Below are 26,843 nucleotides of genomic sequence, written 5' to 3'. Positions count from 1 at the left end.
GAAAGCCAGATGAGAACTTTGATTGAAAGGTTAAATCATCATCATAATAATAAAAGCATAGACATAATATGTAATTTCACTCTTGCATATTTGACCCGCCATAACTTTTTTTAACACCCTTTATATAAACATCTTTGCTATTGTTGCCTTTAACATGCATAAGACCTTATTTATGAAAAATCATGTGTAATGAACTAACTATAAGTCAAGGTTGAAGGGTGTTGATAGACTCTTATAGACAGAATAAGAATGCATGTACAAAAAAGTGCCTTTTATATGGTCATTGTATTAAATCCAAAGCAAATTATTCAAATGTTGTGTGAAAAATAGTTACTTTGTATTAAGTTGACAATGCACCTTTTTTCTACCCATGTTATGTGACTACGCATGACTTTACGGAGAGTTTCGGCCTACTAGTTAAGTCTTGCCTTAAGAACAGGCAGTGCAACCAAACTAAGCACTGACTTAGTTACAAACTAAGTAGTAGTTACTAAGCCCTTAGTGTGAACTTTACGTCCCAACTTACTTGAGAACTTACACACAGCTGGTGCAACCCTACCCTGGTGTTTAGATTAGTTTTGATTGGATTCAACTTTATTGTCATTGCACATGTGCAGAGGCAATAAAATACAGTTTTAATGGCAGGTGACATATGGGATGTGTAGAGTAGGTCATTTTATGTTGAAATGTGCAAAAGGCAAGGTTGATGGGGAAAAATTTGGTATAATAAATGGAAAATACCATTCCAGTGCATTGAGTCAAGTATTACGTGAGAAGTAAAACAATGTAGTAAAGTAGTGCGTGTACGTGAGTGCGTGTGCGTGTGTACGTGTGCGTGAGTGCGTGTACGTGAGTGCGTGTACGTGAGTGCGTGTGTACGTGTGCGTGAGTGCATGTGTGAGTGCGTGTGCATGTGAGTGCGTGCGCGAGTGTGTGCGTGCGTGTGCGTGTGCGTGTGAGTGCGTGTGCGTGTGAGTGCGTGTGCGTGTGAGTGCGTGTGCATGCGTGTGCATGCATGTGCGTGAGTGTGTGTGTGCGTGAGTGTGTGTGTGTGTTATGGTGCTGTTCCAGTGGGCTTTTTTTTTTATTTTTTTTTAGGGCTTGTAGTGTGTTAAAACTGGAGTGAATGTTATTTTTGCTCTTATGTAATTGACTGCACCATAATCTTTAAAACTGGCATTTGAGCCACTTCATAGACTGAACCCAGCAAGTGATGAGAATGAGAGATGCTGATCGTATCATAAAGGCCTTTATGATAGTTCCTGATATGTACAATCTGGTGTTGTACAGCGTTGAATGACTTTCCCGGAGTTGGAATCATATTAGCGGAATACAGTGTTTTACTTGTGATGTTTCTCATTTGTAAGTCACTTTGGATAAAAGTGTCTGCTAAATGATTAAATATAAATGTTATGTAAATGTAACAGTGGCTTCATGGGGAAAACAACTTTGTATAGAGACTATTGGTGACTTTGACTGAAAATTGCTTTTTAAATTGTCATATTATAGTTTTGTAAAATTTTTACAAATGATATTACTAATGTAATTATTAATCATTATAATGCAAATAATGTCTGTTTATATACTGACATAGTTTGACATAATATTGTAAAATTATTCGTTTTACTAGACAATTTTTTTCCTAATAATAAGAATAATTATCATGATAAATATGTTTATTTATTTGATTGATTTATTGATTTATATATGTTGCTTTAGTTCAGTTAATAACCATAGCTTTGAGAAGAAAATAAAAAATGTTTTTGAGACTGTTGCTTTTGACAGCACATTTCATTTTATTGTGATCTTTATATCGACAAAATTGCTTTTTAAATTTAGTAATTTGGACGTTTTTTTAATTGTAATTTAGTTATTAGTTTTAGTTGACAAAAATTTAAATTTTTGCAACAATTATAATTGTAATAATTGTAATAATAATATTTAAATTTTTGTAGCGTTATTCTTAAACAGAAAATTTGGATTTTTTTGTGATCATTGTATCAACAAAATTGTTTTTTTAAATTGAGTAATTTTGTAGTTTTAAAAAAAGAAATTGTTTAATAATTTTGTAATAATTATAATGTTAATAATACTACTAATATATATATATATATATATATATATATATATATATATATATGTATGTATATATATATATATATTTGTAACGCCATTCTTAAACAGCAAAGTTTAATTTATTGAGATCATTATATCGACAAAATTTATTTTTAAATATAGATATAAATATTATTCATTAAAATTTAGTCATTAGTTTTAGTTATAAATATATTTAGTGAAAAAAATTATTGTTAATAGTATTAACAATAATTAAAATGGTAATAATTAAATGTATTCATTAAAATTTAGTTATTAGTTTTACTTGTAAATATTATAAATATATTTAGTTGAAAAATAATTGTTAATAGAATTATCAGTAATTATAATGGTAATAATGCTAATAATAATTTTTATTTTTGTAGCGCCATTCTTAAACAGCAAATTTGTATTTATTGTGATCATTTTATTGACAAAATTGCTTTTTAAATATAGTAATTTTGTAGTTTTTCCAAATAAAATATAGTTACTAGTTTTAGTTGAAAAAATGTAATTTTTTTAAATAATTATAATGTTTATTTATTTATATATTTATTTTTAGCACCATTCTAAAACTCGTGTGTTTATTTTATTAAAGTGATAATTGGTCAGAATTAGAGCTCAAATCCTCTTGCACAGAAAATAAAAAAAATTACCAATTTACTAAGAGGTAATGATAAGCTTCTTTAATAATTATTAATTTATTATTTTTTTATTTTATTAAATTAGATCAAAATGGCCTAGAATTAGGCTGTGGAATTTTTGACTGATGAAATAAAAATGCACACATTTTTGGACAATTTGAGGTTTCAATCTCAGATCTGACCAGTGCCCCTCTAAAGCCCGGATGAGAATACCCATGCGGGTAATCTGGTCATTTGTGACACACACACACACACAGAAAGGAGCCATGTTGTATGCTCTCTAATCCCCTTTGACAGTAGAATGGTACGGTCCCATAATCCGCTGGCTGTTACCGTGGTAGCGTTGAGAGGGTTTTGGATGGTTGGAACGACTTTAGCCCAAAGCAAACCAGAGATTCCCGCTGCCATTCCTGCTTTGGGTCCACCGCGTCCATACAGGGACACCTGACTGTCAGCTCACAGGAGAGGGGTAGGTCGAATTCATGTGTTATCATGATACATACAAGGATGCGTGTTCATCATGTACATCAGGAGAGAAACAGTCATTTGAGCACGTCCTGCAGCGTTTGCACGAATGGTATGATGTGTCACGTATGCGTTGTGTGCGATTGAACGCTGCGTTTGCCATCCGTGCAGGACAGATTATAACACTCACCTGTCTTCTCCGGTCCTGCCTTCAGCAAGCGCTTGTTTATGTACGATTAAAAGCCCCTTGCAGCTTTTCCAAACTAAGTGGATTTGAGGGACAGATCGTAAAGCTTTTGATCGTATAGCTGTGACTGCGAAAATCCTGCATTTTTGCAAAGAATGCATGCACTGCATGCAATGTGCAAGATCTGCAAGAGAACATTGTTGACTTTAAGGCCTAGTTTGGATGTCGCCTGTCCAAATTTGGGTTTAAGTATTTGGCTCGGCCAGATGTGATGAGTGTGAACATGCTGTTCTGCCGCAGACCGACAGATTGCAATAGCAAAGGTAAGAGGTTTCAGTGCATTCAATGCCTGTGCATGTACTATAAAGGAAAACTAGCAGACAGGCCAATCCATTAAGGTGCTTTTTAAAGAAGTGATCCAGTTACCCGATTCAGAAGTCCGTGGGGATTACAGCAATGTGCTTACAGCCAACGGAGGCTGGCGTATGGGATCGAACCACTTTAACAGCCATGGAGCTTGATAAAATAAGGCTTTTAGATGCAAACCTGTTTACCTCTTGTCCTTTTGTTTTACTGTGTTCCAGGTTTTCATAGTGCAATAGTTCAGAGTGTTGAATAAGTGTTGAATAAGTGCCCTGCAGGCCACTTTTATGTCAGTACTAAATGTAAGACAGTTCAGAGCATACTGGCTGTTATTCAGGGGTTAGTTGAGCCATAACTTTAGTATAAAAGATCAAATTTAGCGCAGAAATCAATGTGTTATGACTATTAGCTGCTACTATTCATTATTACATCTGACACAAAATCTGGATGTGCTATAGCTTTTAATGTAATCTTATAGAGATTGAGATAATTGCTTTAATATTGTGCCATGTTTATGCTGTGTCTTTTGCATATTGCAGTACTTTCGTACTGGGACACTGTTGGACACTGGAAACTTGTTGTCCCTATAAATCAAATTCTAAGTTATATTCTTGTTATAAGCATTGATGTTATTTCTCTGAAAACAAGACAAAATATCTTATGTAATTTTGCTTCTCAAGTAACTGTATCTTGTTTTAATAACGTTTAGGTAAAAATACTCAAAGAAAAATATTTTTTTCAATCTACAGGCTATACTATCGGGTTACATGCATCATGACAATGGCGTGTTTTTTGGTAATGCCATTGTACAGTATGCGCCTTGGAGTATATCATGGTACATGGGAATCATCAGTACCATATATCAAAGTACCAACTAATACCATCTGCATCATGATAGTTTGAGGTATACTCGAGGTTTAAAGGTGCTGTAAGCAATTTTAGCCGCTCTACTTCCACAAAACTGAGCCGTTGGATTAGCCACGCCCCCTCTTTCCAAAACCCCGCACTCCAAAGATACTAAATTAGCTTTATTGAGACCGACATGGTGCAGAAACGTTTGTTAAAAACAACAGCAGCAAAACAGCGTCCTCAACTGGCAACTGTTATGAACAACATGGCATAAAAATGGCATTAAGCCTCAATAATTAGCCTCAACTACAATACATGAGAACACACAAAATGATTGACAGGCAGAAAGCGTCAGAGCCCGCAGACATATTTTTGTTTGCTGTTTACAGAGTCTAGAGCTGTCACAGAGACACTTATACACAACATTAATATCTTTCAGGGAGTAGGACAATTTTTTGCATATTTGCAAATTTGTCGCACCTTTCCATGAAAAAAAGCTTACAGCACCTTTAACCAGCATACCAATTGTATAAAGTCTAAGGGTCCTATTTTAAGATCGAAGTACTATGCGATATGTCATATGCAAAAAGTCAGTAGACATGGCCATGAAGTTTATGTATTTTCATGAAAGCATGCGCTGCGTTAGCTGGCAAAATAGTGCACGCATGAATGGGTTTGGTCATGTGCAATTTAATTACATTATATAGTCCATTATTTGTCAAGCAACATCATTATAAATGAAGAACACCTATCCATAACAATTTGGTAGTGTAAAAGGTCTGTATAAAATGCATTAGCATAGAAACATGGACCATTTGTGTCTTACGTTCTTTTGTGCAATAACTGCGTCTTTGTTGAATGTCGGGCATATCTCTATAGCAAATGCACAAACAGAGTTTAGACTTTGCACCGAGAATAGACGTGGTTCTCAGACATCTAAACCGCAATGGCTTATTTCTCACAAAAATTAGCAAAGTAGTTCATTTGCATAGACCTCTCATAAATACACTCAGTGTTTGCACGAGCACTCCCACCCATACCCAGTTGCGTGTTGCCCTGGTGGAAAAATTGCCTTTGGAGGTACTGCTTTGCATAATACGTAGCGCTGGATGTAGCACATAGCGCTGCACCTAACGCAGGTAGTTAGTTCTCAAATGGTCTGTCCATGCACCATTTGTCTGTTAAAGACTCAAAAGTAAGATGACCTCAAAGCAAACATAAATGGACTAAATGCCACAACATTTTCAAACGCTGTGAAATACAGGGTCATGAGAGTCTTTCTTAGACATTCAGGATTTAAGATGTGTGTTTTGTTAAATCTATACAGCATGTAAAAACAGTTGACGACAGTTAAATATTGCAGTTAGAGGGATGTTGGAAGGTTGATATAAAGAGGCGGCACAAATCTGTCATCACACGAGTATGTCAGGGATATTAGAGTGTAACTTCGTCAACTGGCTAGTTGCCACCACTACGCTTGTACTCGTACTTCATTTACATGTCAAATCAGTTTATTTAAATGTCAAATCACTCCACTGCAATTGTTAGTATGTTCAAATGACAGCCAAACATTATTTGCTCAGGATCATGAACCCATGCAGTTTGGCACAAGAACATTTAGATAAATGTAGACTGTCAGTGTTGCTGACCTTTATTGGTACATGTAGATGTTTAGAGGCTTTGTTCCATGCTACAGTTGAGGGACATATTGATCTTGTATATTCCTTAAACTTTTGTGTTGCACTGTCTTTACTGTGCCATTCTGAGCATAATACGATGAAACAATATAATGTTTATTCCTAATGTATTTACAGTTGTTTTTATGTTTTGTTTTTTATAAGAAAGGGAGGCAAACCTCTTACATACTAATGGCTCCATTGCACGATGATGCCCTCTGTTGACCACTTTAGCATGATGCTAATAAAAATAATGGTATTGAACCACATTTGCACAACGTCGTTTGACTTTGCTAACCTGTGGGTGTTGGCCAATAAGTGAGAGTGTGTGATGCTAATCAGTGTAAAGTTACGGCAGCACGCTGACACAGCTAACTGATGACTTTTCCTCTTGGCTGTTGCAATGGAGGTTTGATCCTTTTATCAGTTCATGGCTTTGGCCACAGTGGAATAGTTTCACTTAGAGTTTAAGTAGGCATAGTCACTAAAATTAGACGCTAATGCATTTGACTCTTACTTCTGAGAAAAGGCGAGATGACACCAATGTCGTCTTGTCCCCAGAACTAGCTAAATAATATTTATAAACAGTAGTAGGGTGGATTTCTGTATGAAATGTCCAGGTTATTATTCTCCCCAAAATTAAAAGGAAAAAAATAATAATAAACAATGTGACTTTGCAAGACGTTCAGCATGAAATTCTGCCTAAAGTGGGAACTGCATTCTTGAGGATTACATTTAGCATTTTTTGTAATGAAATTTTCCCAATGCAGGTTGCATTTGAAGCCCCGCCCACAGTAGTAGATGAGGACCCTTTTAAGGGGGAGGAGACTCCTGGAGAGGGGGTGGAGTCAGAAACACAAGTGAAGCCCGATCAGGGCACAAGCCACGCCCAAAAGGTAGAGCAGACCGCAGAAAAACGTCTTCATTTGCTGGTAAGACACATCTTAATCACATGCACAGCAATATCTGTATACGGGGTCAATGACATGATGCTCATTTTCCTATTATTAACTATTATTCTATTATTAAGTAATTCAGTGCAATTCACTCGAAACATTTACTTGCATACACCTCAACTATGATGAAAATGTTTTCAATTTCTGAGTTTAAAGTCATTTTGATATTTTTTTTTTCTGGGGCTTAAAGTAAAAAATGTCTTAGTTTTCTAAACGACGTTTGAGTTACAATAAGTATCACCGGACATCCGAGATTTAATGTACTGATTCAGATGGGACGAGTGATCTCAGGTGGGAGTGTCTGTTTTCTAGATGCGGGCATTACAGAAATTTAAACACAATTTAGGTGATAAAATAAATATAAAAAAAAAAAATAAAAAAATATATATATATATATATATATATATATATATATATATATATATATATATATATATATATATATATTTTTTTTTTTTTTTTTAATTGATTGATTTAATTGTAATTTATTAAAATATTACTCTTGATCCTCCATAGAAAAGTGCAATATAAAATAAGTTGAATTGAGCTTTGCTGCTTTTAGTTCATGTATTTGACCTTTCGTGCCATCCATTTACTCCTAACAGTATTTATTTAAGAGATATATTTAAATATACATATTTAAAATGTATATTTTGGTCTAATAAAATGCTCTCTTTTCTTTAAAAAAAGAAAAAAGGATGAGCTCTTTCATTTGTCGCCACTCTGCTCAACTGTGGCGCATCGGCAAAGGTCATTGTCGCTCATGTTGCTGGAAACCGGCAATTATCATTGAAAATAAGTGTCTTCTAGTCACTATATGTGTGAACGCCCCTTTAGAGTGCATTTAACAACAGGGCAATAGATAACAGAACAAAAAGAATAAAAGAACGAAACCAAAAACAAAAGAACAACAAACAAATGGATGGACAAACCACAGAAAATGGATGGAATGGAAAAAAATCTACATCTAAATTTACACTACAATATCAGGAAGATAAGACCCTGCCTCTCTGAACATGCCACACAACTGCTTGTTCAGTCACTTGTCATAACTAGACTGGACTACTGTAACGCTCTCATTGCAGGTCTCCCTGCATGTGCAATTGGACCCCTGCAAATGATCCAGAATGCAGCAGCACGTCTGGTCTTTAATGAACCAAAGAGAGCGCATGTTACACCACTCCTTGTCTCTCTCCACTGGCTGCCGGTTGATGCACGTATCAAGTTCAAGGCTCTGATGCTGGCATACAGAACAGTCACTGGGTCTGCTCCAGCATACCTAAAATAAATTCTGCAGAGCTACGCGCCCACTAGAAGTCTGCGGTCGGCTAAGAAACGTCGCCTTGTTGTACCAACACAAAGAGTCACCAAAACACTTTCCCGGACTTTCAGCTTCATCATACCACATTGGTGGAACGACCTTCCCAACTCCATCCGTGAAGCTGACTCACTTTCTGTCTTCAAAAAACGACTAAAAACACATCTTTTCCATGAGTACCAGTCACAAAAAAATAATTGCACTTTAATCTGTTTTGAATACTATTCTGATGCTAGTGAAACTTTGTAATATGGCACTGTTATACCACTGTCTCCTTAAGATGATTCACTTATGTTGTCCTCTTTTGTAAGTCACTTTGGATAAAAGCGTCTGCCAAATGAATAAATGTAAATGTCTAAATTGATAGGCACGCAGCAGGCAGAAGATTGGCGCGCATAAGTACGATCTTAATGGTAGTTCATTTAGGTCAAAATACATGAGGTGAGGGGGCCTGGGTAGCTCTGTGGTAAAAGACACTGGCTACCACCCCTGGAGTTCGCTAGCTCGCTAGTTCGAATCCCAGGGCGTGCTGAGTGACTCCAGCCAGGTCTCCTAAGCAACCAAATTGGCCCGGTTGCTAGGGAGGGTAGAGTCTCATGGGGTAACCTCCTCGTGGTCACTATAATGTGGTTCGTTCTCGGTGGGGCGCGTGGTGAGTTGAGCATGGTTGCCGCGGTGGATGGCGTGAAGCCTCCACACGCGCTATGTCTCTGTGGCAACGTGCTCAACAAGCCACGTGATAAGAGGTGCAGGTTGGCGGTCTCAGACCTGGAAGCAACTGGGATTCGTCCTCCGCCACCCAAAGGTTGTGTGAGAAAAACACAGACTTGTCAGATTCTGACGGGATTATAATCACAAAGTACGTCTGTGAAACACTAATGTCTCAAACCTCCTCAGGGAAAACTATTCCCATCCAAATAGAGCTAAAGATTAAATTTCTACGAACTTGACGTGTTTATTTTTAATTTTGATTTTTAAAAGATTTTTCATTTTATCATCTCAGACAAACTTATTTGTCAATGACAGATATATAAATACTAGATGTAGACGGCTTTACCGATTAATCGGTGCCGATAGTTGCTTTTTGGAACTATCGGTTATCTGCAAAAATCTATGCAGATAGTTTTGTTTTTTTACATTTATTTACTGTAGTATAACAGCAGCCTCTAGAAGTGAAATAAAAAAAAATACAGACACCTCATGGGGATTGGTTGGATATAAATCTTTCATCATTGACAATATTCATCCAGATTTTTATCATCACTTAAATGCATATTTTGTTATTTTATTGGATAAATCAAGTGTTCTAAATTGAATTGAGAGCATGCAAAGAAAATGCGAGTAAATAGAAACGTGTATAGTATATAGCACATACATCGTGTCTCCAAGTTTCTTGTGAATAATAATAATTAAAAAGCCTCACCTGGTGATATATTGTATAAAATCCTCAGTCTGGTGTATATAGGCTATAAAAGCTTAATTTGGTAAATACTGAAATATAGACCATTCTAACTGAGCCCATTCTTCATAATGTCAAAATAAAAGTCCTGAAATAAGTAAGTGTGTTCCGGGCTTGTTTATAGTTAAAAGTCCTGTGTTATGCACCAGATCTTAATTGTTCCTGATGATTATTGAGATTTGGTTCATTTTGGACACTTGCATATATATATAGATATATATATATACACTATATTGCCAAAAGTATTCGCTCACCTGCCTTTAGACGCATATGAACTTAAGTGACATCCCATTCTTAATCCATAGGGTTTAATATGACGTCGGCTCACCCTTTGCAGCTATAACAGCTTCAACACTTCTGGGAAGGCTTTCCACAAGGTTTAGGAGTGTGTTTATGGGAATTTTTGACCATTCTTCCAGAAGCGTATTTGTGAGGTCAGACACTGATGTTGGACAAGAAGGCCTGGCTCGCAGTCTTCGCTCTAATTCATCCCAAAGGTGCTCTATCGGGTTGAGGTCAGGACTCTGTGCAGGCCAGTCAAGTTCTTCCACACCAAACTCACTCATCCATGTCTTTATGGACCTTGCTTTGTGCACTGGTGCACAGTCATGTTGGAACAGGAAGGGGTCATCCCCAAACTGTTCCCACAAAGTTGGGAGCAGGGAATTGTCCAAAATCTCTTGGTATGCTGAAGCATTCAGAGTTCCTTTCACTGGAACTAAGGGGCCAAGGCCAGCTCCTGAAAAACAACCCCACACCATAATCCCCCTCCACCAAACTTCACAGTTGGCACAATGCAGTCAGACAAGTACTGTTCTCCTGGCAACCGCCAAACCCAGACTCGTCCATCAGATTGCCAGATGGAGAAGCGTGATTCGTCACTCCAGAGAACGCGTCTCCACTGCTCTAGAGTCCAGTGGCGGCGTGCTTTACACCACTGCATCCGACACTTTGCATTGCACTTGGTGATGTATGGCTTGGATGCAGCTGCTCGGCCATGGAAACCCATTCCATGAAGCTCTCTACGCACTGTTCTTGAGCTAATCTGAAGGCCACATGAACTTTGGAGGTCTGTAGCAATTGACTCTGCAAAAAGTTGGCGACCTCTGCGCACTATGCGCCTCAGCATCCGCTGACCCCGCTCTGTCATTTTACGTGGCCTACCACTTCGTGGCTGAGTTGCTGTCATTCCCAATCGCTTCCATTTTGTTAAAATACCACTGACAGTTGACTGTGGAATATTTAGTAGCGAGGAAATTTCATGACTGGACTTGTTGCACAGGTAGCATCCAATCACAGTACCACGCTGGAATTCACTGAGCTCCTGAGAGCGGCCCATTCTTTCACAAATGTTTGTAGAAGCAGTCTGCATGCCTAGGTGCTTCATTTTATACACCTGTGGCCATGGAAGTGATTGGAACACCTGAATTCAATTATTTGGATGGATGAGCGAATACTTTTGGCAATATAGTGTGTATATATATATATATATATATATATATATATATATATATATATATATAAATCTGTTTTAAAACCTATATATCGGTTATCGGAAAAATCCACTATTGGCCGACCTCTTACACATGCATCAAAATAGTCATCTCTGGCATCAAGCATTTAGAAATATGCAAACGAGTGCCCCCACCCCAAAAAATACCAAACATACTGACATAACTACCTCTGTTAACAGCCTTGTCAAATATTTATAGGGAATTTCAGCCAAGCTAAGTGATGCTGCTGATTTTGGATCTTCCATTAGTGGCATTTTAGTGAAGTTCTCTTGTGTTGCACTTCCATGTTTCTGAATGAGTTGTGTGATGTCTCCACAGGAAAGTGAGCTGGGTAAGAAGAGGAAAGAATGTGAATCTCTTGAGCATGAAGTGAGAAAGAGACAGAAACGATGTCTCGATTTGGTGAGTGTATTTCCAATATTCTTACACTTGCAGTGAGTGATTACTGCAAGTCAGACTGAATATAGTGTGTGTGTGTCTGTGTGTGTGTGTGTGTTAACAGGAGAGTCAGCTAGTGGAGGAGCGCAGCAGAAATGAGCGTTTAGCGGAGGAGGCAGAACTCCTCAGGAGGAGAGCTCAGCTGCTTCAACAGGTGACTGCAACTTATAAAGTTAATGAAATGCCTTACACTTATTTATATACTTAGAGCTTATGTTTTAAATGCTAGTGGCCTTATAAATTAAGATTATTATTAATACAAAGGTTTTGGGGTCCCTGGAGAGCCAAAAGGGTGCATTAGGGGGTCTCCAAGAAATTTGGGGGGGGGGGGACATTATTACAAAATGTATTTCAGGACTGTCAGAGTTAGCGTTAAAGAAATATTCCAGCTTCAATACAAGTTAAGCTCAATCTACAGCATTTGTGGCATTATATTGATTACCAGAAAAATTCATTTTTCCAGCCAGGAGTTTTCCTTTAAGAGATTAATTAAGTAACACATTACTGAAAACTGTTTTTTAAAGAACACTAAAATCATGAAATATTTGGATTGTCTTTATAATATAACTATTGCAAAATACTTAAATTGGTCTTTATACATGAAAATAAGCTATAGCTGTTATTTAAGGAAGGGAGTCACTTGCAATGGGATGATTATATTTGGGAGTCCTTGGCATCAAGGACGGATTAAGCACTGAGAGGCCCATGGGCCGGTACACCATGGAGGCTCCCCTTGACATGAATACGTTCGCCTTTATGTGCTACAGGACGCTTGACAGATTTGGTTGGATTTATCAAATTGACAGAAGAAAGGGGGCCTGGGTAGCTCAGCAAGACGTTGACTACCACTCCTGGAGTCGCGAGTTCGAATCCCAGGGCGTACTGAGTGACTCCAGCCAGGTCTCCTAAGCAACCATATTGGCCCGGTTGCTAGGGAGGGTAGAGTCACATAGGGTAACCTCCTCGTGGTCGCTATAATGTGGTTCTTGCTCTCGTTGGGGCGCGTGGTGAGTTGTGTGTGGATGCCGCGGAGAATAGCGTGAAGCCTCCACATGCGCTATGTCTCCGCGGTAACTTGCTCAACAAGCCACGTGATAAGATGCGTGGACTGACAGTCTCAGACATGGAGGCAACTGAGATTCGTCCTCCACCACCCAGATTGAGGCGAGTCACTCCACCACCATGAGGACTTAGAGCGCATCGGGAATTGGGCATTGCAAATTGGGGAGAAAATCACAAAAAAAAATTTGACGGAAGAAAAGTTGGAGCAATGTCTTACACGGCTAATTATATGTACTTTATAATTATGAACCGATCCAAAATCATGCGTTACTAATAGGGATGTGCATGGTATTCAAATACCAAAATAACTATTCGGTTATTCTGCACGTGTATAGAGATCCGACGGTACCCAACAAACCTACAGGTTTTGGGCCAGGTTCGGGTCAGTTTTTCAAGTATGCTATAGGATGAGTTACGGGCTGTTCACACCTGCATCTGCGCTGTTTTTAAATAGTTTTTCTATGTAAACACACTGGACGGACATCTTTAATCATTGCGCCACGCCACAACTCAGGACCATCGCATTTATTTATACACTGCATTAAGTTAAAAGAACTTTAATATTTATAAACGCATCTCAAAACACCTGCGTTGTGCTGCATCAGCGCTGGTGTCATCGACATTCTGATGAAGTTCAGGTCACAAAGAGGACTTAATGTGTCTGTTACACATGATTCCAGATTGTTTTTCACCTAGCAAAGTTTTAGCACTTGTTAAACGTTGAGCCAATGTTTTTTTTCCCCTTTTGCTCTGGTGTGTAGACAGTAATTACACAAGTTAAATGCTCAATCATTTAAAAAACAAAGCATCCCGAAGAAGTCCTATAAACCGTAGCGTTCGCTGCCTCATGGAAAGTGAAACTGCCCGGCAGAATTACGCATGAATAGGCCTACTATGTTGCAGTGACAGAGATTATTTTTGTTCGACTTCAATGTGATTTTATCATTTGAAGATCTATGTATTGTGCTATTTAGGCTCATAGCTCACTGTGCACTTTATTCCCTGCTAATCTGAGATTGTGTTTGACGCATCCATGTCAATAAACGCTCTTTATTCCCGAGTCCCGACTCGATAACCGTTTCGTGAACTCTCGCGGTTAACCAATTATTACAAAAGTTTACCGTGCACATATTTAGGGTATTAAGGCATCTTTCGCTTTATCATTAAACTTTAAATGCATTCAGGGCTTAAACATTTTAAAGTCCTCTATACTGTTGCACGAATTCTGTCGCTTATATTAATTTAAACCATCAGCTTTGTAGACAGCCATGGTAAACTGCACCTTATCTTTGTGTTTAGAAGTGTTTTGTAAATCAGACGCTGTTCTCTGTAGTCCTTCAAATAAATGTGCTGCAGATTCCCTGAGCACGCACTCGCTCTGCTGTTGTTCGGTCAAACAATCGGCCCGGTGGTTAATCCGTCCTTGCTTGGCATGAACATTTTTCAAATGGATGAAATTACCGTGAAATTACACCACCACAAGCAGCCACGCCTTCAGTTTTTTTTTTTGTTATTTTTTGAGTAGCATCATATAATCTAATAATGTTAGTTTATGTCAATAATAAGTTATTATAAAGGGATATCTTTGGTTTATAGTGAAGTAATACACCGATGAGCCAAAGCATTATGACCACTTGCCTAATATGCAGTTGGTCCTCCACGTGCCACCAAAATAGCACCGACCCGCTGAGGCATGGACTCTACAAGACCCCTGAAGGTGTCCTGTGGTATCTGGCACCAAGACATTAGCAGCAGATCCTTCAAGTTCTGTAAGTTGCGAGGTGGAGCCGCCGTGGATCGGACTTGTTGGTCCAGCACATCCGATAGATGCTCAATTGGATTGAGATCTGGGGAATTTGGAGGACAGGGCAACACCTTGAACTCTTCATCATGTTCCTCAAACCATTCCCGAACAATGTGTGCAGTGTGGCAGGGCGCATTATCCTACTGAAAGAGGCCACTTACATCAGGGAATACTGTTGCCATGAAGGGGTGTACCTGGTCTGCAACGATGTTTAGGTAGGTGGCACGTGTCAAATTGACGTCCACATGAATAGCCGGACACAGGTTTTCCCAGCAGAACAAGAGCATCACACTCCCTCCACCGGCTTGTTGTCTTCCCACAGTGCATCCTGGTGCCATCACTTCCCCAGGTAAATGGTGCATACGTACACGGCCTTCCACGTGATGTAAAAGAAAACCGACCAGGCGACCTTCTTCCACTGCTCCAAGGTCCAGTTCCGATGCTCGCGTGCCCATTGTAGGCGCTTTCGATGGTGGACAGGGGTCATCTTGGGCACTCTGACCGGAGGCTGCGCAGCTCCGTACGCAGCAAGTGTGTTTTGTGACACATTCCTCCCGTAACCATCATTAAAAGTTTCTGTGACCACAGTAGACCTTCTGTCGGTTCGGACCAGATGGGATAGCCTTCGTTGCCCTCGTGCATCGATGAGCTTTGGGTGCCCAATACCATGTCGCCGGTTTGTGGTTTGTGGTTTGTCCCTCCCTAGAACACTGTTGATAGGTACACACCACTGCTGACCGGGAGCACCCCACAAGCATTGCTGTTTCAGAGATTCTCTGACCCAGTCGTCTGGCCATAACAATTTGGCCATAACAAGTCACTTAGGTCTTTACTCCTGCCCATTCCTCTTGCATTTAACACGCTGACTACAAGAACTAATTGTTCCCTTACCATCTAATCTCCCCAGACCTTGACATGTGGCCTTGTTAGGAGTTGATCAACGTTATTCGCTTCACCTGTGATTGGTCATAATGTTTTGGCTCATCTGTGTATATGTTGGTTCTACTGTCGACAAAATCAGTTTTAACTTGATTCAAGGACCTGTATGATTTTGTCTGACATGTAACAGGTTAATGCATACACACGTTTCTGCATTCTCACATGATTTACACAGCCTGAGAAATGTAACATATAAAAACTACTATCAGATGTGCACTATGCATCTTTTTATAATATATTTGACATATTCAAGATTAAATATGAAGTTACTCACAGCATTCAAAATAAATTCAAAGTCACATTTGACAAGTAGTGCACTATTTTTGTTCACATATTCTTTCACAAACGGTCCAGTATGAGCTGCGGTGGTAGAGACGAGGTCCAGTTTGTCCCGCTTGATCTGGCATTGTGGTATAAAATCATATTTGGCCTTATATCTGTCACAGCTGTTGCGCTTTGGAAATTAAAAACTGCCATTTGCGATCAGAGTTTGTGTGATTCCTTCATGTAAAGTTTCAAGTTAGCAACAGCAGCTGCGAGGCAATTGGGTCTTAATAGAGCAGACGCGATAACTATGACGGTGATCTGTGATGTGTTATAATTTATGTCAAATCCTCAGTTTGTCCTGATCCACTGATCCTGCAGCTAATTCCTCAATAGAGACTTGGGGTTGGGCCCTTTTGTAACCAGAAAGCAACCATCCAGAGCAACTTAGCAACCACATAACCGTGGAACTCTTAAAATAGTACATTTGTTGGGTGGACCCAGGTGTAAATACTTTGATGTACATGTTTTCTGTATTTTATGTGTAGTCTCAGATTGAAAATGACGAGCTAAAGGAACAGCTCTCAGATTTGAGCGCTCAGCATAGTTCAGTTCTGGAGGAGAACCAGCTACTGCGAGCAAAGCTGGAGAACCTAGAGCAGGTCCTGAAGGTAACACACTCATGTCAGTAGGATGTTCAAATCGCTTCTCAACACTTCTGGTGTGTACATTTATTTGAGTCTGTGTTTGCTTGTGATGGCAGCACATGCGAGAGGTGGCCGAGCGAAGGCAGCAGCTGGAACTGGAGCATGAACAGGCACTGGCAATCCTCAAATTCAAACAAGATGAGATCAAACGACTGCAGCGGGTCAGTTACTCACTGCTATCGTAGAGCTCCACATTTAAAGAGGTTTTGTGGAGGAACACATTTTGTGTTTCCACTCCAAACCTTCATGATTTGTTGACATTGGACACTGGTTTTGCAAGCTAACCAGACAAGCAATAAATCACATCACTTCCACGTTACTCAGAGTTTTTGTCCCAACCGAGTACAACTGCAATGCAAGACATAGTGTTGGTTGCTTGGTTTTTGTTGTGTGAGTGAAATCTCATTAGTCTAAAAATTGGATTTCATTATGCTATGCTAAGTATTTAGCTATTGATTGCTTAATTAAAAAGTATTTTAAGACACATAAGCAAAGTCTTTTCAGAATATGTGATAAGATGTGTTATAAACTCTGATTTAATTAGTATTTTCTGGTTCCTCAGGCTCAGTTATTTGCTAAGAGAGAACATGAAGGTGTCGTACAAATGCTGGAGGTGAGTCTTAAATCTCAATGGTTTCCTTTTGTTATAATAGTTAGTTAAATTGACCCTGTAGAAATTACTGTAGGATTGTAACTAGTGGACAATATGGATTCTGTTGTTTGTTTGTTTGTTTGTGTGTGTGGGTAAGTGATTGGCCATTATACTGGCTCAATTAATCATCATTTGGAAATTTTCAGCGTCAGTCGATAACCGTTGTCTTTTTGGACGATTAACAGAAGTATCAGTCACAAAATCTACCGACTGCTTTACAATGCAAAATAATCATTTTCTGTTTTCAATTTGTTTCAACATTGTTTACAGTTTCGAGTATATAAATGTTTACAGTTTTGTGGGATATATTTATATGTACTGTATATATATATATTATATACACTGTATAAATTAGTGCTGTCAGTCCTTTAAATATTTTAATCGTAATTAATAAAATAATTTTTTGTAGTTAATCGCTGATTTTGAAAATGATTAAATTTGACACTATATATACTTCTTTTCCTGTCAAAATGCATTTATTTCCATCTTAGGAAAGAAAACAAAACAATATGTAACAATGCTTTATTTACATTTTCCAAAGAAAGCCTTCCGCAGTATTAAGATAGAAATGCACTAAAATTCAAGTAACATTAAACGTTTCCCAAAGTCTAAGTAGGAGTTTGAAAAAACTAGTGCTCACATAGTTTGCCTATTCATTGCAATGGGTATTAAACTCTCATCCTCCACAATATTAATCTGCTGGTAGACTGTGGATATCCGCTTTCCTACAGTAATCGTGAAGTCGCGTTCTTGATTCACGTTAGAGCGTTAACGGCAGCGTCAAGCGTCACTTTGTATTCCACGTGAAATGACAATGGTTAAGACATGACGTGTTTCTGTGGTAATTAAAATGTGCCTTATACAGGCTGAAAAATACTTGATTTCTATCACAAATCCCATCTGGGTTTGTTTTGTACATCAAATAGTGTTAAGAGCTCCGATCACTGATAGGGAAGCGCTGTTGTGTGTGAGGATCCGACCCTCCCAAAAAGGATTTATGCAGTTTTATGCTGTATTAAAGGTAAATGCGTCAATCGCGATTAAGAAAAATGAACACGTTACACTTTAATTAATTGCATGCATTAAAGCATTAATTCTGAAAGCTCTAATATATATATATATATATATATATATATATATATATATATATATATATATATATAATATATACACACACGCACACACAATAGGATATTACGGCTATCGATTTAACATTTTAATTTCGTGCGATTAATTAAATGAAAAATAATGCGTTTAAAAATGTACTCAATTAATCAAGCCCCTGACCTGGATGTAAATTCTGAAATAAGGAATGTTCCTACTAGGGTTGCAAATTGTACGAAATGTATTTATTTATTTATTTATTTTTCTTTGGAATTTGGAATGCCCAAATCCCAATGCGCTCTAAGTCCTCGTGGTGGCGTAGTGACTCGCCTCAATCCGGGTGGCGGAGAACGAATCTCAGTTGCCTCCGTGTCTGAGACGTCAATCCGCACATCTTATCATGTGGCTTGTTGAGCGCGTTACCGTGGAGATATAGCGCGTGTGGAGGCTTCACGCTATTCTCCGCGGCATCCACACACAACTCACCACACGCCCCACCGAGAGCGAGAACCACATTATAGCGACCAAGAGGAGGTTACCCCATGTGACTCTACCCTCCCTAGCAACTGGGCCAATTTGGTTACTTAATAGACCTGGCTGGAGTCACTCAGCACGCCCTGGATTCAAACTCGCGACTCCAGGTGTAGTAGTCAGCACCTTTACTCGCTGAGCTACCCAGGCCCACAACATTTTCTTAATCAACGATGGTTAATGTTAATGCATTAAAATCAATTAATCATTAACAATAACAACAATAAAAAAATACAAGATGCATATTTTTCTTCAATCAAAGCTTTATTTATACGAATTTCGATTTTTGACTGATCAACTGTTCTAATGCAAACTTGAAAACATCAACATTGCATCAGAGAAAAATTCTTTAATGGAGAAGGAAACGTGAAAACATGAAACAGCCACCGAAGTGTGTGCATGTAGCCTACTGTTTAAATATAATTTAAATAAATACACTTAGGAAAGAGAAGGCTCGCACACAAATAAATCTTTCAGGGATTTTATTAAGAGGCCAAAAAGTGCAAAAGTGCAGAAACGAAACAACAACAAAAAAAACGTTCTGTTTCTGCACTTTTGTGCTTTTTGGCCTCTTAATAAAATTTTTCCTATGGGCATTCGTGTGCAAGCCTTCTCTTTCCTTGGATTAAATTGTTTGAGCCTATGCACCGAAACTACATGTATATATCAACTTTTTATATATTTGGCGCAGACGTTTTTTCACACGTAAGAAATTCAAGTATTCGTATTTTCCTCTTAATATGTTTTCAGTTCAGTGTAATTTTTTAGTACATTCAGACTATGAATTTGTGAATTGTTTAATTTACTGTTAATGCATTACTGTTAATAATAATTACTTGGGTAGAAGATACAGATTAGAGTTCATTAAAACCTCACGTTGTGGATCGTGGGACATTTCAGACATTCCTTTTTTATTTGAAATTAAGTCAAATAATAACACGCAACCAAAGTGAGACACTCCAAAAGCATCCCTCTGATGCATGAGTACATAAACCAACACTTAAAAATAGTGCAGATGGAAGTAGGCCAATAATTGTGTTAAGTTTAACAATACAATATTTTGACTTTAAAGACACTTTTTGTATTGTTTAAATGCTTGTCTGTTGCCACAATATATACTATATACTATATATGTATAGAATATAATGTATACGATTCATCTGAATTATAATATTTATTATTTACTATATTTAGAATGATTAAAATTATGTTTATTTGGGGGGCTTTCTCAGTAAATATTGATATGCACTTGATTCGATTAATTGGTACATCATGTAATTAATGCGAATAAACATTTTAACAGATTGACAGCATATATTTATATAAACATATGATATTATGAACTTTATTATGTACTGTAACTTCAGATCTAATGTTGAATATGCTTGTAAACATCTTGAAAATGGTTACGGTAAAAACTTTGGTAATCTGGATATCTATAAAGAAGTATTGATGACAGTATGTGTGGAGTTTTTATTGTACTGAATATTGTGTTTTTGTGTGTTCTTTAAATGAATCGTGTCTTTCTCAGGATCTGGTGCAGCTTGTATTGCACAGAGAGCTGGTAGAGTACAGCGTGTGCACTTCCTGTTTGATGTGTTCTGCTTCCTGTTTCTCTCTTTCTTTAAACTGCATCACTGATGATTGTTTGTTCGTCCTCCAGAGGGCTCTGGAGTTCAGTTTTTCATTTCAAAGGACTTTATTGGCATGATTGTTTTACATACAGTATTGCAATTTTGTTAATGCATCAATACAAATAACCTAAAAAGCTAATAAGAACAATAGTAATAATGTACAATAAATTCAAAATAAATGCATGAGAAAAAATAATAACATATACCTTTATTCTATTCTTAAATAACTGTTTTGAACATTTTAAGTCTGGAGGATTTGGATGCATTCAACAGTGATGCCTTTTAACAGGTCCTGGATTGCACTGATATAATCATATGTTTAACTAATATCTGCTCTGAATACTGTTGAAATGCATGATTTTTTTCTTCTCCCTTGTTCTTGTTCTTTTTTTCTTCTCTTTGTTTTTTTGACGGCTAACCAGAATACACTGGACTGCATGCAGGTATCATAACAACTCCAAAACCAGAACCAGTCCCCTGTCTGTCAGCCCACAAACTGCTTGTTAGTTTGTTTGTGTGATCTAGTTCTGAGAGAGCTGTTGTTAATTTAAGAAAAATGTACAGGAGGCGTATTGACAGCTAAAGGGCGTTTATAGGCACAACACACAGCCTCAAGTGCCTTATTGCCATCTTAAAATCAGTTATTACATAATAAAAATATTAAGGACACAACTTTTCATTAAAACGTTATTTGAAGTGCCATACCTCCGTTTTCTGTCATGTAAACTAAGGTTTATCATGTATTGTTGCGTGACTGGAACACTGTATTGACCAGTCAGCATCCAGAACTGGAACTATTGGTTTTTTAAAAACTGTTTTTAGCACTCAAATAAGTTCTGAGAAGTCTGAATGTCCACAAACAGTTCTATAACATCTCCTTAGCAAAGTCTTTTTCTAGTGTATTGTAAGTGTAATGTCTTAAAGGTAAATGCAACACTTAGTTTGTCACATACAGACATTTGAGGTGAGAGTTTTACAGGAAACTGCCTTTATTTTTAGTGTTGAGAGCAGAGACAGAATAAGTGACAGTCAACTAGTTAGTGTGTGTGTGTGTGTGTGTGTGTGTGTGTGTGTGTGTGTGTGTGTGTGTGTGTGTGTGTGTGTTGTGTTTTTGAACTGTGTACACTCAGTATGCCAGGAAACAGAACCACAGAGCCGGAATTGAAACTAGCTCGCCGTACTCTCACAAATTAGCCGTGCAGAGTTTTTAATGCTTTTACTACATGCATGTATTTAGAGACTCAGCAAAATGGCTTTAACCTTTTCCTGCCCTCCTTACCTTCTGCCTACATACAAGCACTGTTTAAATGTATTTATGTTTCTTACAAGATACTTTTTTCCCCAAAGCAACTGTAAATACAGTGCATATATCATGTTACAACAAACTCAGTGTTCACTGTTATCAGGAAATGTTTTACAGATCGTAACAATTTTTATAGATTGTAGGTTTCAGTAACTGTAAAGGAATTTATAGATTTTACTGTTTTAGCCTTGTCCCAGAGCCAGATTACATCAAAATACAAATTATTACATGTTTAAAACAAAGAGTGAAATAAACATAAACCATTCAGCATTTATTGTGAAAATGATTTCTATCAGTTTGTCAAAAATTACGTAATTTCAACCATACCAAACAGTTTTGCCCCTAATAAAGTTCTTCGAAAGTTAGTGTACTTGTTAACCTAGTGGACAAAAGTGTTAGTAAAGAGCATGCTTGAGATGAAATATGAGAGAAGTGATGTTTGAACAAAACAAAGAAAAATCAAGGGAAATATCACAAATTATGCAAAAAGTGTAAAGATTGTTTATGAAAACACACTTTTAGGCCACGTCCCCATTAATATGTTTTTGTTTTAAAATGCATTAATTTTGCTACGTTTATGTCTCTCATCCTCACAGAAACAGCGTTTTCCTCCACTGAAAACTGAGGCTTTTAAAAGTGCTCTCCATAACCGCAAATTTCAGAAAGCGATGATGTTGGGAATCTGAAAGCATTGGGGAAAATTCACTAAGAATGAATTGTGGCTGGTAAAAACGGCGGTTATTTGGACGCGCTGTCTACGCTGGATTAGCGCCCAATTAACTGCAGGTTTTTGTGCTGAAGTAACACCTGCAAAAGTGGCGCAACTGTATAGTGAATTCACCCCAGCGTTTTAAACCCTTTAAGCTCTGAAGGTGTTTTTAAAGATTTCCTGTTTCAGTGGTATACCCAAAATTAAAGGCTTATAACTCAGCAAGAGTCAAGTGTTTGGTATCATTGTAAAGAAAACTTAAAAAAAAAAAAAAATGATATAGATTATGATACATTCTGAGAATCTCAGCCAAAGAAACTTCTGAAAAATCACAAAAAAAAAAAATTTTAAGCCATAAATGTTTTTTCTTATTTGACATTATGTATCTCTGGGCATAAATAAGGTGGCTCTGAAAAACTTGTTTTGTTCCCAATCATGTCAACTGTACCTGAGAAAATGTTTGTGTTGATATGACAAAGCAATCAAAAGTTATAGCATTACAGAAATAATTTATCATAGTGTACAAAAATGTCTCCATGTGTCCAAAAGCCTCTCCAAACAAATAAAACATAATAATTGTACATAAGAACTAATTACACATGCAAACACAACAATGACTAAAGGTATGCATAGCATGCAGACATGATTTTAGTAATGAGATTTCACAGAATGAGTTTCATTCTGTGTCATTTGAGTCATCATTGAGTCTGTGTCATGTATTTGGCGCCATCTCCTGGTGGCCATATGTAACATTGTGCTTCATGTGGATTATCTAATGATCTATACATCTGATTATCTTGTGTGTGGACTCGTTTGAAAGATAATCACCTCCTCTAAGTAATGGTATGTGATATTTTATGTACAGTTTATTTTTCGTGAAGTTACAAATGAAAACACGGCATATAAGCAACACCAACATAATTGTCAAACACATATACTTAGCTATTACTAGCTATATTTGTGTCTGTGAGTTAAACAAATAGGCTGGTTGTATTCTACTCTTTGAGAGCGTTCCAACAACATATGACACATGACTATTTGATCAGTTTGATGTTTTAACTGATTACAATAATATGTAGAGTGCAATTTTTTTAAAATAAATTATCAAAAGAGAACACTTTTGATTTATCTGCAAATTTCAAAGCACTTGTTCAGTTTTGGTCATAATGCCTACATGCATAGTAACATAGAGCGTCTAAGCTATAAAACGACACCTATTTTGTGTTGGTCAAGACTGTAGCTATTAGTATTTTGACAATTATTTGTTTTTCCTCGCGGGCCCATCCGAGCTTAAAGGGTTAAACTTAAAATGATTAGTGTCGGTGTAGCCATAGAACGTTAGCTGTTAAATTAGCCCTAGCAAGTCGAAAAAGTTATCATTTCCATCCATGTCATTTCCACTACAAAATTCTATTAAACACAATAATAAAATTACATTATGGTGGGAATTTTTATGACAAAAATGACGTAAATCTCCTGTGATGTATGAACATACAGTATTGGACATTGTTAGAAGACAAATTGTTTTTTGAGTGTGAAAAATGTTTTAAAGAGACTTTCTAGAAATCCATAGTGCCAAAAGTGCATGAAGTTGAAGAAACACCCATATATCACGTGAACCAAAAAGACCACCACAAAAATTGTTGTTTCATGCTGATTTTGAAAGGCCTTTTTAGGTTATACACATCCAACGTTTTATAGAGATCTCCTTGCATGAGCTATAATGTTATATAAGGAAAACTGATTGGCTGGCAATGTTTGTGTTGCCCAGTTTTAGACTCTGAATAGGTGATGTCATGTATTCATTGCATCATCACATGCTCTGATTGGCTAATCTCTCATTTGCAGCACATTGCTTTGTTTGTCTAATGGCACCCGCATCAGAACAAGATGATATATTTAACATTTTAATTATGTCTCTTATGAATATTAATTAATATGTGCATATTATTGTCTGTGTGTAGGCAAAAGTTCGGGAGCTTGAGGACAAATGCCGCAGTCAGAGCGAGCAGTTCGGTTTGCTCTCACAGGAACTGGATAAATTCCGGGTTCAGGCGTCGAAAATTGACCTGTCGGGAGCCGAACTGCTGTCCGGCCCCAGTCTGACCCAGCTGACCAATGGCTTGCCCGGTGTGACTGGTATGCTAATTTACTCATCATTATTAAACGAATCACCCAAAACTACTGATTACACCCAAAGAGATCATAGAGCGCAACAAAAGGGATCCAGAAGTAGAAATCCTGTTCAAAACTTCTCAAAACAGACTGAGGCTTGCATTTTACTACCACTATTTTAGGGGTTTTGTGGGAGCTATCTCTAAGTGGATTGTGTGTGCACTATTCCCTCTTTCTCCAGCCACAGATGCCTCTTTGGAAGAGATCACGTTTTGGAGTTTGGAGGGTAATGAAGCCCTCTGTGACACTACTGAGACTGGTACTATTTAATGTGGTCATTATTCTGGGCTGAGTTCACACCTGCGTATTTGTCCTGAATGAAGGCATCACAGTGTTTACCTGCATGAAAACACATGGAGTGTGTGCAATGGAGAGTGGTCACATCCATGATGAATTTAGCATGATGTCCTGAACTAGGACTGGGCGGTATGACGTACAGTACACATTGTGCAACGGTAGAAATACAGTATGTCGTCTGGTAGAGATTTTCATGTTCTGTTTATATGTGAAAGAGTGAGGGCAACAAAGAAACTTGTATGCAGAAATACATTAGTCGTTTACGATTACAGAGCAACGGTGCAACTTGCCACATTAATATCACTTAAGGTTAGTAAATGCATTATGTATCATGAAATAACAGTGAAGAATAATTTTTTTACTGCATTTTTTATGTTTATTAATGTTATTTTACCAAAATATTTTTGTTCATTATGTGTTCATGTTAGCTCATAATGCATTAACTAATGTAAACAACTTTTAATGTAAAGCATCAGTATTAGTATGTGTTGGAATTAACATTGACCAAGATAGTAACACTTTATAATAAGGTTGTATACATTAACATTAACTACATTAGTTGTCGAAAATATTTTTGTAGCTTTTAATAATCTTGGTTAATGTTAATTTCAACATACAGCACACTAATACATTTTTTTTAATTAAAAGTTGTTTGTGCTAACATTAGTAAATGCATTATAAACTAATATTAACTTCTTCAACTCTGTGGAACTGCCGGCGGGTCCAGAAGGGGGCGCTATATCGTGAAAAATGTTTACGCTTAAAACACTCAAGCCCCCGTATACATGAGTCGGGCATATGGGGTATCATTTGAAAGCTTAGAATCTGAACTTTTCAAAGATATCAATCACTTCTGCATTTTTTACTTAAAATATCAAAATAAGGCCTTAAAGTGTCTGGGTCACAAATACACGCCACCTAGTGGTTAAGTGGTAGAAATATTAATATGAATATAAAAGTATTTTAAATGGACAAGTCATATATCAAATGAAAGCTCTCATTCTCAGGAGTGCGACTGTATAACTTATTTTGTTGCCCTAATACCACAGTTCGAAAGATTTTCAAAAGAATCACAAAGTGAAATATGATATTTGTAAGACATCGCATACAAACATCTCTTTTATGCTCCGATAACTGCTACTGTAAGCCACAAATAGCTAAAAACATTATCTGCTTTTACCTTAGGAAGTTCTCTAAAATATGAGCCATTGTTTACTTGTCTGTGAGCTTGCTTGTGTGAATAATCCAGTGTTATATCTTACATGTCCAGAACAAAACCTGCAGTCCCGCAGGAAAAGCATGCTTATCAAATCATCAGAAATATATGTTATCGACTATTAAAGATCAAATTTTACATCATCACAAAGGGGAGGATCTCGGCTTTCTAATGACACCTAGATTGAGCTTGTAGTCCACTCAGAGGCCGATATATCCGATGAAACAATGAGGGTGGTGCATGAACCTGAAATTAGACTGAATGTCTATGGACGAGCACATCTGTGAGGGCTAAAATGCCTTAGAGTCCCACCTTCGTTTCAGATTGGCATTTTGTGACGGAAGGTGATAGAGAAAAAAAAATTCTAGTACTTGCTGCCATCTAGTGGAATAAAATATGACTATTTGGAGGGAGACGGGGTGAACAAATAAAAATAAATAATAAAACGGATACACATTAACACATGGTTATTTTTATATAACC

The 26,843-nt window shown here is 37.4% G+C and overlaps 1 protein-coding gene and 2 long non-coding RNA genes across 3 annotated transcripts in view; 1 reads left to right on the top strand and 2 right to left on the bottom strand.

Annotated features, from left to right (window-relative positions):
- Window positions 1-26,843, top strand: part of LOC127423090 (peripheral-type benzodiazepine receptor-associated protein 1-like) — a 174,633-nt gene that overhangs the window by 107,714 nt on the left and 40,076 nt on the right. Inside the window, exons 7-14 of the mRNA XM_051667130.1 lie at window positions 7,049-7,210; window positions 11,844-11,927; window positions 12,028-12,117; window positions 16,581-16,703; window positions 16,796-16,900; window positions 17,302-17,352; window positions 20,558-20,590; window positions 24,637-24,811. Coding sequence (XP_051523090.1) covers window positions 7,049-7,210; window positions 11,844-11,927; window positions 12,028-12,117; window positions 16,581-16,703; window positions 16,796-16,900; window positions 17,302-17,352; window positions 20,558-20,590; window positions 24,637-24,811 — 823 coding nt within the window. The remainder of the gene's footprint in view (window positions 1-7,048; window positions 7,211-11,843; window positions 11,928-12,027; window positions 12,118-16,580; window positions 16,704-16,795; window positions 16,901-17,301; window positions 17,353-20,557; window positions 20,591-24,636; window positions 24,812-26,843) is intronic.
- The window catches only part of LOC127423843 (uncharacterized), a 149,627-nt gene that overhangs the window by 88,071 nt on the left and 34,713 nt on the right, over window positions 1-26,843 (bottom strand). The window lies entirely within an intron of this gene.
- The window catches only part of LOC127423833 (uncharacterized), a 34,272-nt gene that overhangs the window by 199 nt on the left and 7,230 nt on the right, over window positions 1-26,843 (bottom strand). The window lies entirely within an intron of this gene.

The sequence above is a fragment of the Myxocyprinus asiaticus genome, chromosome 3, assembly GCF_019703515.2.
Source record: "Myxocyprinus asiaticus isolate MX2 ecotype Aquarium Trade chromosome 3, UBuf_Myxa_2, whole genome shotgun sequence".
Taxonomy (NCBI): Eukaryota; Metazoa; Chordata; class Actinopteri; order Cypriniformes; family Catostomidae; genus Myxocyprinus; species Myxocyprinus asiaticus.
The sequence above is the reverse complement of the archived record's forward strand: the minus strand, read 5'-3'. Positions and strand labels throughout refer to the sequence as shown.